The 16,192-nt window shown below is 41.9% G+C and overlaps 1 protein-coding gene across 2 annotated transcripts; it reads right to left on the bottom strand.

Annotated features, from left to right (window-relative positions):
* Positions 1-5,905: 5,905 nt before the first annotated feature.
* Positions 5,906-15,430, bottom strand: ZFAND1 (zinc finger AN1-type containing 1). Of its 2 annotated transcripts, XM_075141593.1 has the most exons (8): positions 15,286-15,429; positions 14,195-14,237; positions 12,179-12,218; positions 11,690-11,817; positions 11,513-11,604; positions 10,587-10,711; positions 6,561-6,716; positions 5,906-6,413 (listed from the first exon to the last, which is right to left on the bottom strand). In XM_075141593.1, the coding sequence occupies exons 1-8, from the start codon at positions 15,338-15,340 to the stop codon at positions 6,243-6,245; spliced, it is 810 nt and encodes a 269-aa protein (XP_074997694.1). In that variant the 5' UTR covers positions 15,341-15,429; the 3' UTR covers positions 5,906-6,242. The 2 variants fall into 2 exon arrangements, with proteins under 2 accessions (XP_074997694.1, XP_074997695.1); XM_075141594.1 differs by lacking the exon at positions 6,561-6,716 and having other exon boundaries at positions 15,286-15,430.
* Positions 15,431-16,192: the final 762 nt, after the last annotated feature.

Here is a 16,192-nt window from a genome sequence, read left to right as displayed (position 1 = left end):
GCTGCCGCTGCGCCTGCGCGGGGGGGGGGGGTGGGGGTGGGGGGGAGGGGGGGTGGGGGGGGAGGGGGGGTGGGGGAGTGGGGGGGGGAGGGGGGCGTCGGGCGCGGCTGTGTGAGTGCCTGCGGCGTTAAAGTTACAGTTAAGGTGTTGAAATTAGTCTTTAATATCGACTTATTTTTAATAATTGGACGTGGCAAGATGAAGATACCGTAAATGCTCTCCCATGGAGCACGCAATTGGCGTTTTCGTGGGCTTTTAGCTGCTGAAGGCGTCGCTGTTGAAAACGAGACTGCGTTATTCAACGTGTGGAAAAAAGTATGAAGGACCGGGAAAAAGAACGTGAATGTATGCGCAACAGTCCCCTCGAAGTAAAACAGCATTTAATCAGTTCAGGTTACAGTGCTTGAAAACAGTAAAACGAGCAAATTTCTTAAAGATGTCGTTCTCTCTTACGTCTTGATTTTTTCTCAAAAACTGTCAACACCCGTGAAACAGCTGCCTTTGCCCCCTCACTAGCCCCTCCTGCTGACAGCTCTGCTAATTAGGATAACACCAAATCAGTAACCAGAGAGACAACTGATATTTTAAAAATATACGGTAAACACATTTTCCAGAAAACTCCCTAGCTTTCAAACAAAGATTTTTGAAAACAATTTGCATTGCAAATGATGCATTTTCAAGAGTACTATAATTAAAGTTATATAGAGGAAAAAAGGCTTTCCTTTGCAAGACTGACTGATACCAGTTTCATTGTTTTTCTGTGGTCTTTTGACACTATGTCTTTCATCAAGTAAAGGTAAAACACTGAGGTGTTCTCTTGTGTTCACAAATTGCAACTGATGTAATTTACTGTCACGTAAAATGACCATCTACTGTAAACAGGACAAGGGTTGTAGTTTGCTTTATGACTTAAAATGATCGTAAAATGTCTACATCACCAAAAGAAGCAGCCTTACCCCGTTTCCCCAATGCCAGTCCGACCCACAACTAGGCACTTGCTCGAGGCCAAACGGGGTTAGTTTTGTCCTTTCCACATCAGTGAAGTTACAGTTTCCATGCCCAGCAATGCTGTTGTGGGGGGCAAGTGACTGTGTCTTTTCGTGTTTCCTCTTTCCCATTTCGTAAACAGGAATAGTCCTATAAGCCTGTTTTTTAAAGTCTTCACAGTCATTAAAGATCTGCAGAGATGATAAGGTGTATTTTTATTAGTTTTCTTGCAAGTCTATACTAAAAGCATACAGCCAATTGAAAGAGGCTCTTCGGCTCTGGTTCAGTTTTTGTTGAGGCAAGCTGCCAAACATACCTCAGTACAAGCTATACTGGACTGCACCAGTATTATGGAAGATGGCTTCTTTGACATCCTTAATAGTATACTTAACATTACAGCAAGTGTTTTACAGGCTCTATAAGGGGATTTCAAATTCTGCATTGATCCTAAAACCAGCAGAAGTAAAACAAACAGAAATGCCTTAAATTCTCTCCTCATAAGTGTAATAATTTCCCTAATGCAAACCATAATTTCCATTCCAGCTGAAAGGAAATTTTGTATTTCATGTAAGAGGCTACTATGAGGAGAACTGAGCAGAGAGGTGTATTTTTATATGACACCTGATAAGCAAGAGGAACAGAGGTAATCTGTTGATAGAAGTCTTCAAACCAGACTGATCACACTGAGAGATAACTGCCTGCTTTCTTAGTCTGATGTATTACTTCTTGTTTGCTACAGCACTGCCCAGCTGATCTAACAGGTCACATATCTAAGCAAAATTGAGCTCTTGATGTTAATATAACCCTTTCCAAACTGTGTTATGTATATCACAAATATATATCAGGCAATTTTGTAGCAGTATTTGAACTGGAACAAGGCCAGGAGCTGTTTGCAAAGCTTTGACCTTGTGCATTCTCTAGAATTACTATACAGATATAACAACCAAAAAGCTTGATATTCACCTATTTTAATAGTTCGGTTGAAAGTACTGTTTATTATGAAATCATTAAGCATTTCTTTTGACAATTCCTCTTCTCAGTTAAGTAACTTTGCATACATTTTCTTTGTATCTACTAGAAGTGAGTTTAACATTTTATTTATTAACTTTGAAGTGAAACAGTTTAGCAACTTCTAAACACAACCCTGTAAAATTAACAATGGTTTCAAATGTCAAATGTCACCTCCAAAGTGTTTCGGTTTTTTTTTTTCAAATCCAGTTAACTTTCCCTATGAAAACGTGCTAAGATAATAAGCTTTAGAAAAACAAAAAAAATGTATATGCTAAGTAAAGATATGCTAGAGTCTAAACAGCTAAAATGTGAGCAATTCTAGCTTAGGCAAGACACTGGAGCTCTGAGAAAGTTTCTGCTTTTGTTCCTAGAATCGATGATTAGGACAGATTAGGACAATTATTTATCTCTCAGACTAGCTTAATTTGGTTTTGCTTCTCAGTTTCTGAAAACTAATTGGAATGAGCTTCTATATACAATCCCAGACACATTCTTGGAGTAAGATGAAAGCGAATGTGAAAACTTTTTGGAGCCTTATCAACTGTGACTTGCCGTATTTGTACTGTCATTTACAGGCTGCTAGCCCTTAGCAATAATGGGTGATCGATGAAAGCAACCTTCCTGGTAAAACCTTTGAGATCTCCCCAAAGATTTACTTCCTGCATCACAAGTCTTATCTTCTCTCTATCCACAACAAATGCTATTTTAATTATTTTGCCTGCAACTGCTAGGGCAGAAAAATCAGGGGCATAAGGAAGGGGATAAGGAGAGACTGAGGATTTTCTGCTGAAAAAAATATGACCCTGTTTTGTAGCAGCATTTTCCACTCGCTTCGGTAACAACAGTAGGGGGGAGCAAGTTCAGTTTGGGGCTCTTCCCCGACTCCCTTGTCCCACAACAATGGCTGGCCTCTTACTGCACGTACCACAGCAGCCTAAGATGCAAAGAAAGGTGAATAGAGAATTGTGGGGGAAAGGGAGGAAAAATAACAAGGGAAAAGGGAACTGTACCTCTTGCGCTGGAAAGGGAGATGACAAACAGCTGGAGAAATAGGTGGGGGAAAGTGCAGAAATGCACGTATACTTCCCGCTGCCAGGAAACAAAGATTTCCAAAATATTCAACCACTGAAGACCCTTTCCTTCATGGAAACCAGAGGCACCCTCCTTTTTGTGACATCCACACCACATCCAGTAAAATAATTTATCAATACCTAAGTAATTTTAAAACTACAGTAAAGAGTACTGTAAAGCAAAATAAGAACAATTAACAGTGACACGCTTACTGAGATGTTTTTGGTTTTTATGCAAGTCCAATCAATATGTAATAATCCTACAGATATTTGTAAGTTGTTATAAAGGTATACTACTTGGTAGTACTGAAACCCATGATATTTTACAGCACTTGAACAAGACCAAATTACTGTTCTGCCAATGGAGAATACCTTTGAAAAAGATGCTAGGCAGACTCCTCTTACATTGTGATTTTTTTTTTATTGCAGCTGTGCGTAGAATGGGTATGTCATGCATGGCTATCTGTTTTCAAACCGGTACAAATGAAGCAGTATCTAGCATTACAGTCAGTGGACAATGGTTCCCTTTAGGCAAGCACATACTAGAGAAAGACCTGGATAGTTTTTCTCAGTTAGTGAAGAAGGTAACTGAATCAGCCAAAACACCAAATCCAGATTTGTGAATGCCCAGGTGACCCCTTGCAGGTCTGAGTACACCTCTCTGCCTCATGCCAGCTCTCCGAACCAAAACTCCGTTTCTCACAGGACTAGCAATATTCCTTAGCCTTATGTCCCCTGCCCTCCCCATAGAGTTTTTCCCCACTTCTATATATGTCCTGCAATGGCAGGACAATGTCCCTGAAATGCATTATATTGACATTTTTGAACAATGTAGACATTCAGTCTCCCTGTGGCCCAGTTACACCTCCAGGCATTACTGAGTATATTCAGTCACGGTGCACGTACAAGCTGGAATGTCCTTGCGAACATGAGAGCAGCACGTGAAGACAGTTGCCTGAAAGAAAGTGCCCTGTGCCTGAAAAAGCAAGGTAGCTCTTCTCTTTTCAAACTTGTTGAAAGGTGAGTCACACTGACCTGGCACTGAGTCGGGCTGAGGGAGACAGAGATTTCTCCCTCTTTGTCTGAATACTGCGCCCTAATCACAAGCCACTAGGTCACTTCAGTAGCAATGGATCACATCGTACATGCTGCAGCTGATAGCAGCTGAAAATCTTGCTGTAGTTCATTCACACTGCAGAGCACCACAGAAACACACTACAGCTTTGCAAATGGAGCTTAGGCTTGTGCCTTCCACTGCTCTGTTTACACCCGTTCATACACTGTCCTTTCTGTCATTGTAGGATTGCCTTTCCAGCTCCTCCCAACTGGAGAACATTGGCTGAATAATAGTAGAGAGATGAAATTGGAGGGATTAGTCTTGAAAGGGTTCTACTCCTCTAGCTTAGAGACAGGCTCAAGGCCACTGCAGAATGAGTTTAGGTTGTAACAGGCTGTCGTGGTTTAACCTGGCAGGCAGCCAACCACCACGCAGCCTCTTGCTCACTCCCCGCCCCACAGATTGGAAGGGTAAGAGTGAGAAAAATTTGTGGGTTGAGATAAAGACAGTTTAATGGAACAAAAAAGGAAGGGAAAATAATACTAATACTAATAATACTAATAATACTACTACTAATAATAATGATAGAATATACAAAATGAGTGATGCACAATGCAATTGCTCACCACCTGCGCTGACCGACAACCAAGTAGTAATTGCTATTTCCTGGAATACACCTACCATTCATATACTGAGCATGATGTCACATGGTATGGAATACCCCGTTGGCCAGCTGGGCCAGCTGTCTTGGCTATGCTCCCTCCCAACGCTTGTTTGTTTTGGTGTTTTTTTTGTTTGTGGTTTTTTTTTTTTTTTTTAAAGCTGAACGTCCTTGACTAGCAGGGTACTTAGCAACAACTAGAAACGTCAGGGTGTTACCAACATTCTTCTCATACTAAATCCAAAACCCAGCACTAGGAAGAAATTTAACTCTATCCTAGCTGACACCAGGACACAGACCCGTTCAAGAAAGATGAAGCAAGGTTCCCTGGTTAGACATCAGAACTTATGGTTAGGAAAGTGCTGGCCCCGATATTTGTGTGCAACTTTACATGTTTTTATGTTTCAGTATTTCAAAACAGCTGTAACTGTGATAAAAATAATCTTATGGTTCTTCCATGCTATGTTCGCTTTGAATTTACAATCCAGATTTGAAATCCACAAAAACAGATCCAAAAACTGGAGTACATCAAGTACTGATATTCTGAACAATCTTCTTAACGAGCACCAAACAATTTCAAGACCCTGACAATTGAGAAAGCCATTAATTCTATAGGTCATAGTTACGCACCCAGAGGTGTAACTTCTTTGTGTACCATCACTGTAAGCAACCGCTTTAAAACTTATTGAGTCCATCTTGCAGACTGCTGAAGAGGAAACAACACAGATTTACCTCAGGTCAGAAATGCCAGGGTGAAATTCCAAGCTGTTGAATGCTATGCTTCTAGTTGAACTGTATTTCTTCCTCTCTTACCATTTTCTTCCTCATTTACACAAGAATTAGAAAAGGATAATTTCAAGTTCTCTTTTTATCCCCCACCTAATCACACAATGATGCTGAGATTTACAAACACAAGAAAGACATCTGTGTGAATTTACTCTTGCTTCAGAAAGCTTTCCTTCTAAACGTTACGCTGTTACAAGGAGAGAAGAAAATGTGGACCTGGGTCATGGACAGTGCTGGATTCCAAATTCAATTAAATCTGTTCTTGTAGATATAGAAAAGATGCTGCAATAGTGTAATGTGTTTTTTTCCTTCAGAGAACTGATACACTGCAAGTTTACATTTTCATTATTTATTGATTTTGACACATACTTTTCCCATCATTTACACAAAAATAAATATAAAATTTAAGAAAACATTATTGACATTATACAGCTAAATAAAGCAAGAATTTATTCTAGAAAGTGAATATCTGTAATATTAGTTATTATAACAACTAATTTTCCTTTCAGGACATAGTTCTTCTGTCACTCAAGCAATTGAGAAATTGATGGGAACTGTGTCTTTACAACTGAGGACAGATTCTGGTACATCAGTGATTTTAAAAGAAAAATGGACTTGATTTGAATACCACTTCTAAAAAAATCTTTGTTTGTTTGTGATAATTTACTGATTAACTAAAGTACGACTCGGTATCTTCTATAAATAGAACATCATTACCAAGATACTCCAAAATTATATTTCCACCATTGTACAATGGATAGTCTTTATCAGATAGCCATCTTTCCAATGTGTGCTCAAATGGCAAGGCTTCTCCAGAGGCAGTATGGCATAATCTCAATTTCTGTAAGACAAATAGCACAGAAATTAACATTAAGATTTGCCTATCTGAGATGCAAGAAGTGGGGTAGGGGAAGGACAAAAGGGTAAAAAAAAAAACAAAATCAAAACCCAACAACCTGGAAAACGTTTGTTATTATTACTGATTTACCTGGGATGTTGATTTGTTGTTGTCATTTTTAAGGCTCGCTAAGGAAGCTGCAAAATCTACTACTTTGCCAATACTCCATTTACTGCAAAAGAACATGGGCTTGCTTTTCTCTTTGTTCCCCTTTGGTAAAAATACTTGAAAGTAAATTCTTTCTGTCTAGAAAACCATGAAAAATAAACAAAAAATTATTCACAGAAGAAACACATAATTCCAGTCATACATATCTAATAGTTTTTCAATAAAAAACAAACTTCAACCCAGAAATTACCAAGTGAAACTTGTTCTAGTCCATCAGGACTAAGGCCCCATTTTACTGCAGAATATAAGTGACTGAGATAATCAAGTTCAATCCCCTCCAGCTGCAGGCACATGTATGATGGACAGTAAGTTCAGAAAGGTGGAGAGAACATCTTTTCCCAGAGTCCCACAGCTAGACTGTTACATATAGACAGACATGAAAAGGTGTCTGCCCTGGGTTTACTAGACAATATGACTGCTATGGGGAGAAAAAGGTGAGTTTAAATAAAAAGTGCTGGCTTTTGGCAGCAGTATAATGTTTCAAACTGGAATGCAACAGTGGTTAAAACAGAACAATTCACCGTACTAGAAATGCCTGCTTCATAAACCAACATTCTGGTCATGGCCAGCTAATCCTTTATTCTGTTTTTCCTTGGTTTATGTACTAAACGCTCTTTCAGTATCTACTAGACTGAAACATTTGTTTAAGAAATTACAAGAGTAACCTATGAGGGAGAGATTTTGAATGGGATTGGGACAATCCCTTCTTCACGTTTATTTCTTCTTGGCATTCAACAGAAGACACAGAGCAAGCATGAGTGGTGTATTCATCACTTAAGATCACCCTTGCTGAGTCCAAGCCAGACACTATCAAACAAGACAGAAGTCTTCTTTTTAAAGTATTTATGCCTTCCCTAGAAAAAAATGGAACTACCCTTCCCCGAGCTGTTCATAAAACTGAGTCTGAATTTCAACCCTGTGCATTTTCCTCAAAACTTCAGCGCTCTCCACACACAAGAAAATCTTTAACATCCAGGAATATTACAAAGGGGCAAGGGAAGCAGGACCTGAGTCTTGCTAAAATGTAAATGACCACAACTTGTAAAACAGCTAACACAACGGCCATCCTAGTACGGACACACGCTAACGTCACTCAGCTGCTATCAGTGCCCTGGCACCTTCCTACAGTTGCTCCTCCAGTTCTAAGGATGAGACAGCATCCCACAGTTCACTGGAACTTAATTCACAAAACAGCTCATTCTACTGTTGCATCCCTAACTATGGGATATGCCTCCTGGAATTTCTGTGCCATATCCAAGAAAATACCAGTCAGTCAGGGACACAATAACTAACACTATTTTGCAGCATGGCCCTCCTGTTTTGAACTGGTCAGTCTCAGGAGGGGTAACTCGTATCAGGTCTGACACCAAAAGAAGCAATCATCTGCAGAAAGCTAATCTGAACAAAGAGGCCAGAGAAAAGGTGTTTCTAAGATAGCCTGATTTTCCTGATCATAGAATAAGAAAGGTCAGGAAGGACCTCTGGTGACACGTGGTCCAAAACCATGCTCAAAGCAAGGGGAACTTTAAAGCTGGACCTAACTACAAAGGTAGATCAGGTTGCTCCAAGTCAGATTCAATCAAGTTTTGAACATCCCAAAGACGTAGATTCCACAAATTTTCAGAGCAGCTTGTTCCAAAGTCTGACGACCCTCACTGTGATTTTTCTTCCTATTATCTAATTGGAATTTCACATATTGTAGCTTGTGCCCATTGTCCCCTGTCCTTTTGCTGGGCATCTCCAAGAAAAATGTGTCAATCTTCTCTATATAGTGATGATGGAACTAATGTGCCTAAGAGGCATTCCAGAAACTTCATATTAAAAAAATCTGTCATCAAACTGGAACAAGCTGGGCAGAACAAGGCTAGAAGGAGTCTAGGAAGCAATTTAAATAGAGAGGTGTTGAAGGTTAACAGGTTTAATTTATCAGTGTTAGAATATCGCTAGTCTAGATGATTGAACAATTAATATGCAAATAAGAAAATGAATAGTAAGAGAAATTAGCATACAGTAATTTGTGCTACGTTTTTTAGAGCTTACTGGCTTTGGAATTAGGAAGCAACTTTCAAAATTTTCTTATATATATTGAGGGTCGATCTTTTAATTATGTTCTACAATATTTGAAATTAATCACTTTCCCTCCAGCACATATTTATTAAAGTGGTACTGTCTGTGAAGAACGCTACAAGCAGATCTTCGTATTATGACTTCTGCTAAGCAGCGTTATCTAATTTCTAAGCATGACAAAATATAAAAAAAAGAAATTCATAAGAGGACTCAGTAATGGAATAGCTGTAGTTGTTTTAAAAACAATAATTAAATATAGTCTACTAAGAGAAGACCTAACAATAAGATTATCACAGAATGTTTTCAGTATTATAACATCAATATAACAGGCCTAAACTTGGTGTGCTCTGACAACAATGTGGTGAAAAGTAATTTAAATACAGTTCTTTTAAGAGGATGCATAAGTACAGATCTAAAGCGAAACCCTAGATGAAAGAATCAAGATATTTCTAAACCCAACATAATCCTAATGTGTGGAAAATACTTGAACACCAGGTTTGACTGACTACGGTAGTGAAAAACAGTAAGAAATCTGTGAAATACTTCAAGAATCAAAGAAATTAAAGGCTGAAAGAAACATAAAGCAACTGTCAAAACCCTTTTCCAACCCAAAGGCAGGAACAACTGACCTCAGGACATTCATACCTCATCCAGAAATGTAACAAATGTCTATTAAATTTGAGTAGCAGACGTAAGAATGGAGCTTTGCAGAACACAAAGCTCAGTTTCGTATGAGACAGGTTCAATCTGACTGGTACGGACTTGTGCAAGCTGTGTCCTGTCTGTGTCAGAAGCCTCTCAGTACGCAGGATGAAAAGCATCCCTTTGAGATGGGTTTGCCATGTGTGACTGGTACCCCCTGCTCCTGACCCCTGGTAATAAGTTAGCATAACTAACACCATTTCGTACGGCCATTCTCTGTGACCAAGCTGGTCATGTATCAGTCCCCTCTCCTCTCCTCCTGATGGCCCTGAAGGTCCTGCGTACCCGGCAGAATTCCTCTCCGCCTCCCTATCAGCCTCAAGGTCCCTGGGCGCCAGGCCGACTACTCCCCTCTTACCGGCCTTGAAGGTCCCAGGCACCCGGCCAACCCGGAGGTGGCGACCCCGTCACAGAACAGGGAAGCCTAGCAGCACACAGAGCACTGTCCATAACATCAAGCAGTTACAAGCCCTAAGTGGACTTGGACCAGAACTGCTGCTGAACTGCAAAACCCATGATCCCCCAGTGGCCAGGGACGCCTCCACCATCGTCTGCTTCCTCTGAGGACTGAGTGAGTGACTCGTATTCTTTTACATGTTTCGAGTCTAGATGGCGACTATGATAGTGACACTGCAAGCCAAGTATTAAGATTTGACCCGATCTGCAGAGGGTCCAGGTGATTAGGAACCATACGCTAAGCTGTGCTATAAAAGTCTGTGCTACGCTACTTATAAAATTGTGCTACACTGATTCTGATTATAAAAATCCTGTGCTACTCTGATCATAAAGTTCTATGCTATGCTGATCATCAAAGTCTGTTAAAATAATAAAGCTTTAATTGTAACTACAACTTAGTGCTGTCATCATTCTGCCCAGGATCCCCAAAAGAACGTGTCTGTGCCCAGTGTTGGGTGACAGCCGTATGGCAGGCACATACATTTCTGCTATAAAGTAAAGGAATTTGACCTGACTGCTCCAAACTCTACACAGACACCTTATAATAGACATAAGACTAGTGAGACAGTTTTTGGGTACCAGGCTGAAATAGATGTGTAAATGATTGGGGGCTTCAAGAATTAAATCCAGAACCAAACCGAGGGAACTAGATGAAGAACCAGAAATTTAGAAAACTTCCCATTTCCTTGGAGAATTCAATTATTGAAAAGAAACATGACTGACCTGAGGCAAGGACTTGTCCCCACACGCATGCATTTTCAGTTTCATTAATGCCACTTTTGCTGCTGTCTCACTGTTTTTCGCTCCTTTATGTTTTTTGCTTTTTGCTTCCTCATTTTTTTTAGAATCTAAGAACAATATTACTCCTGTTAGTGTGACAACAATCTTGGAATTAGCCTATTGGGCCCCATTATATCTCCAAGGTTCCCATCCCTTTCACGTCCTCCCAAGTCCATGATATCAGATACTCCTATTCAAGAATATTTGGAATTGTTACAGTTCTAGCAGAACTCCTTTACATTGAAAAGCAGATGAACACTATCACAAAGTAAATACAGGTTGCAAAAGCCAAATAGATACAAATTCCTGAGTTTCTACACCTGTGGCCATCACAGCATTCATATGGCAACAGTTTCAGGTCCTCTCTACACATAACCCCACTGTCAGTTAGGCAGTGCTGTTTATTCTCTTTCCTGTCCTAGAGCTTGTTTAAAAGCTGCAAAACATTACATTGTAGACTACATTTTTTTGCCATCTTGGTTGTGTAGGTATAATTCCAGCAGACTGGCATGTGCACCCAATACAATACAATTGCATTATCTGCACATGAATTAATATGCAAATAATAATGGCTAAGTACAATTCATTACATTATAGTACTTGTAGAATGAGAACAAGACAATAATTCTGAAAGAAACCTGAGCCTTATTTAATCTTTAAAGATTCTCTTTATAGACATATGCTACTGTTGTCTTGTCTCAGTCCAGATGAACAGTATTACATGCTGACATTTGAGTTTAGGGCTATTTAAACAAGGAACCCCCATCCTTTCTTTTTATTTGGTCAAACCTGAACCCTCAGAGGAGGTCACAAGCTCAAATAGCCTTCTGAAGAAAAATATATGTAAATATATTTCCCACTGTACTTGCCTATAATATGTTTAACTAGCTGCTGGGTGGCAGCCATTCGAGGTTTTGGTGTGTCCAGTTTCTCACATTCATGGTCTGATTGATGCCGGTGTCTGTAAACAACAGCGTAAAACTTTTATTACCTTTTCCATACACTAATGAATAAGTATTGATGTTTAAACACTCTGTTCCACTCACCTTAGACAAAAATGTTTTTCGCAATAGGGACATAAAACTGGCAAAAGCTCCTTTTCGTTGCAGTCCTTGTATGAGCATGGGTAAGATCTGTGCTGATCTGGTTTCACAGAATTGTTTCTTATATTCACCTAGGCATTAGTACAAAATATTTTGTGTAAATAAACAGGTATTACAGATACAAGTCACCACGCCAGCTTTCCAAAAGAACTGTGTTAGCTCTCCATTCTATGGGCAAAACTAGTCCAGTGATTCTCTCCTCATTTTGTCCTGGTTAAGTTTAGCTCAGAGTTAGAAAAAGAACCGTCATCCTACTCAAACTGAATTTACTTCTGACAGGCAGAAAAAGAGTGGATTCATTTTTTTTAAGCTTGTCACATTCTCAGTTAAATAGTTCATACTTATATACGATGTGTATATACCTAACCTGGAAATAAACAGTTAAGTTGCACGGAATTTTAATTTTAGGGTAGTCATATATTATTAGATTACCTCTGAACACCCATGAGCATCCCGGCTCCTGTGCTGAAGGCTTTGTGGCAAAAGAAGAAAATATCACACCGTTATCAACATTTCAGGAAAAGAAAACTGCATGTGAAAATATTTAAGTGTTTAAAGAGTGATCTGACAAGTTTTATCATGGGAACACTTCAATTAAATAATGAATCTTCTCCAAAATTTGTTCTAACGTATGCATTTCACATCTTGATTGATCGTATTGTTCCTGAGTATGTAAAATATTTAGCTCTCGGAACTTATGCCCCAAGATAACAAACCATTTCAAGAGAATAACAACATTAGCATGCTTAAGAATTCAGCTCAAAGCAACTGGAGTTTGTCTGTTTTAATGGATTTAGCATCACCTTCCACAACAGCAGAAATCCCTTGAAGGCTTCTAATACGTTAAAAGTTAAATCTGCCCTCAGTTTATCTGAGCTTATCTCAGCTGCCCTCTGCTAATCCGAAGTGTAAATCAAAGTGCAGGCCCCGATTTGAACCTTGGAAGAAACTTCAATTTTTTTACTACATGAAAAAATACACCCACGCCCCCCCCACCCCCCAAAAAAAAAAAATCACTACAAAACAGGGTCTAAGCTAGATGCCTTCCAAAATAATCTACCTGTATTCTGGAGATATTCCCACTGATTTCAAAGCTCCACAACAGCTGCTTGGGAAAAATGTGGCAAGTTCAGTAAAACAATTATTTTTAAATTAAATGTATCTGAATTGAGTCATAGAATGTTTTATACAACACTTAGGTCTACACAACTGCCACACTGAGATCTTACATGAAAACCAACTGAATTTCCTTTTACAACAAGGTCACCCATCTAGTTGACGTAGGGAAGCTAGTAGATGTGGTGTTTTGGGATTTTAGCAAAGCTTTTGATACTCTCACAGTATCCTTCTGGATAAAATGTCCAGCACACAGCTAGACAAGTCCATAATATGTTGGGTGAGCAATTGGCTGATGGGTCGGGCTCAAATAGTACATGCGGTTACATTAGGTTGGTGGTCAGTCACCAATAGGGTTCTCCAGGGCTCGATTTTAGGGCCAGTGCTCTTTAATGTTTTTATAAATGATCTGGATGCAGGAATCGAACGTACATTAAGTAAGTTTGCTGACAATACTAAACTAGGATGAGCTGTGGACTCCCTTGAGGGTAGAGAGGCCTTACAGAGAGATGGATAAGAGAGCTGGGCAACCACCAACCGTATGAAATTTAACAAGAGCAAGTGCCGGATTCTCCACCTGGGACGGGGTAACCGTGGTTATACAAACTGGGGCACGAGAGGCTGGAAAGCAGCCCCGCGGAAAGAGATCTGGGGGGTTGGGTTGATGGCAAGTTGAATATGAGTCAACAGTGTGCCCTGGCAGCCGAAAGTGCCAACCGTGTCCTGGGGTGCACCAAGCACAGCATAGCTAGCCAATCGAGGGAGGTGACTGTCCCACTCTGCACTGCACTGGTGTGGCCCCACCTCAAGTACGGTGTGCAGTTTTGGGCACCTCAATATAAGAAGGACATCAAACTATTAGAGTGTGTCCAGAGGAGGGCGACCAAGATGATGAAAGGCCTCGAGGGCCAGACTTATCTGGAGCAGCTGAGGTCACTTGGTTTGTTCAGCTTGGAGAAGAGAAGGCTGAGGGGTGGTGACCTCATCGCAGCCTACAACTTCCTCACAGAGGGCAGTGGAGGGGGAGGTGCTGATCTCCTCTCTCTGGTGACCAGCGATAGGACACCAGGAAATGGAATGAAGCTGTGTCAGGGGAAGTTCAGACTGGACATTAGGAAAAGGTTCTTCACTGAGAGGGTGGTCAGTCACTGAAACAGGGTCCCCAGGGAAGTGGTCACAGCACCAAGCCTGTCAGAGTTCAAGAAGCGTCTGGATGACACTCTTAGTCATACGGTTTAGTTTTAGGTAGTCCTGTGAGGAGCAAGGAGTTGGACTTGATGATCCTTATGGGTCCCTTCCAACCTGAAATACTCTATGACTCTATGAACTTACCAAAAGACACCTGAACAGCCATCACATACAAAGGGGAGAAAATCTGAAACAAAGAGATTTGTTTTCAGTTAGACAAGGTCATTGTTTTGCTTATAGTTTCTAGCTTAATTTTTACATGATTAACTTTTGCTTCCCTATATCATGGGGTAGGTATCTTTACAAGGACACTTAGCAACTGCATCTACACAGTACCTAGAAGTGGCTTTTGTAACACAGTTACACTGTTAACTCCCCTAGTTAACATATGAGTAGGTAAATTACATTTATATACACTCCAGAAGTTGGGATTATGCTTTAAATTCATTTTTCTTCAATATCAAACTTTGAAACTTACCAGTTATGCTAAAAATTGAATTTATTGCGAGACCACTCAGCATACTATTTACTGACTGCTGGAGCACCGGACAATTTAAATTTTTATTACATGCATTGCCAGCTGGAGGAGATGCTATCCCTTCCAAAAAGCCAGCATCGCATCCATTTGACAGTCCTGATAATCCTGCTCCTTCCTCTCTATTCTTCATATCATACATACTGTTCTTGCGTAATTTAAATCACACATACTTCTTAAGTCTCTGCTCACATCCCCCATCTACTGCATCAATTCTTACAGATAAAATCACTTCACTGTCTGCTGAACTGGGCCACATCACCAATGGCAGCAAGTGCCCACCTCCAGGCCATTACTCCATTTCTCCATCCTTCAGATTTGGTCTTAATGGACCACCGTGCAACTGGACTACACAGCGCAGGTCATGAAGATCTCAGTCGCTTCATCTACAAGACCGAGTGCTCCCATCAGAAAGCTTTCGGCACGAGCGTTTTTGCTCCTTTCTGAAAAGTTACGTTTTCATCAACGTCATCTCTGAAATCAATGAAGGCAAGCAAGGGTGATGAATGGAAAAACAGAGTAATAAGTTGGCAAAGCAGGCGATTGAACACCTACTGCGTAACTGAAAGGACAGGCCCTGGCAACGGACCGCGCAGGGCTGCAGCAGCGCGGAGAACGCCCCAAGGGGAGGCACCACCTCGCAGCCCCCTCACCGCCCCTCCCGGCCCTGCCCCCGGAGGCCCGCCTTGCCCTCCCTTACCGAGCTGGCGGCAATCCGCCACCCCGCAGTGTTGCCCCAGCGCCAGCTCCGCCATTTTCCGCGCGTCCCAAAAGGCGGAGGGGGTGTGGGGGGAAGAGAAGCTGCAGGAGAAACAGGGCGCGCAAGGGCTGTCGGGCCAGCGGGGGATACCGCACGCCTGGTGCGCGGGGAGCGGCGGGGCGGGGCGGGGCGGGGCTGCTATGCGGATGTACCGGCCAATCCCGCCCCGGGGCGTGGCTGGCGGCGCTGCGGGAGGCACCTGAGGGGCGGTGGCGGTTGGGCGCTGAGGCGGGGTGCAGGGGCGGTCGGTAGGCCGTGAGCGTCCCGCTGTGCGAGCCCAGCCGCCAGGCTGTGCCGCGCCACGGCGGCTCGGAGCCGCTGGGGCCCTCGACAGGACTGGCTGCCTCGCCGGGCTCTTGGGAAGGCTGCGCTGACGAGCCCGTGTCGGTGTAAGCAGCGTCCCAGACTTCCAGCCGCCCAGGCCCGCGGCGCTGGCGCTGTTCGCGTGTCAGGCTGCTGTTACCGGGGAGAAGCAGCCTTATTTTTGTCGTGAGTTGCGTCAGCCCTCCGACCAGAGCCTGCTTCACGGGGCAGAGGGAAGGGAACGCAGCTTCTCGAGATACTTCTTGCACTTCCGTACCTTATGAGCGCCGCTGTGGTTTCCTTAGCGATGCACCTCTACTTTTAAAAGCCACATTTAGAAGCACAGAATCATAAAATAGTTTGGGTTGGAAGGGACCTTTAAAGGTCACCTAGTCCAACCCCCCTGCCGTGGGCAGGGACATCTTCAACTAGATCAGGTTGCTCAGAGCCCTGCTCAGCCTGACCTTGAATGTTTCCAGGGATGGGGCATCTACCACTTCCCTGGGCAACCTGTGCCAGTGTTTCACCACCCTCATCGTAAAAA

This window comes from Calonectris borealis, chromosome 2 (genome assembly GCF_964195595.1).
Source record: "Calonectris borealis chromosome 2, bCalBor7.hap1.2, whole genome shotgun sequence".
In the NCBI taxonomy this organism is placed as follows: domain Eukaryota; kingdom Metazoa; phylum Chordata; class Aves; order Procellariiformes; family Procellariidae; genus Calonectris; species Calonectris borealis.
This window is presented reverse-complemented; position numbering and strand designations above follow the sequence as displayed.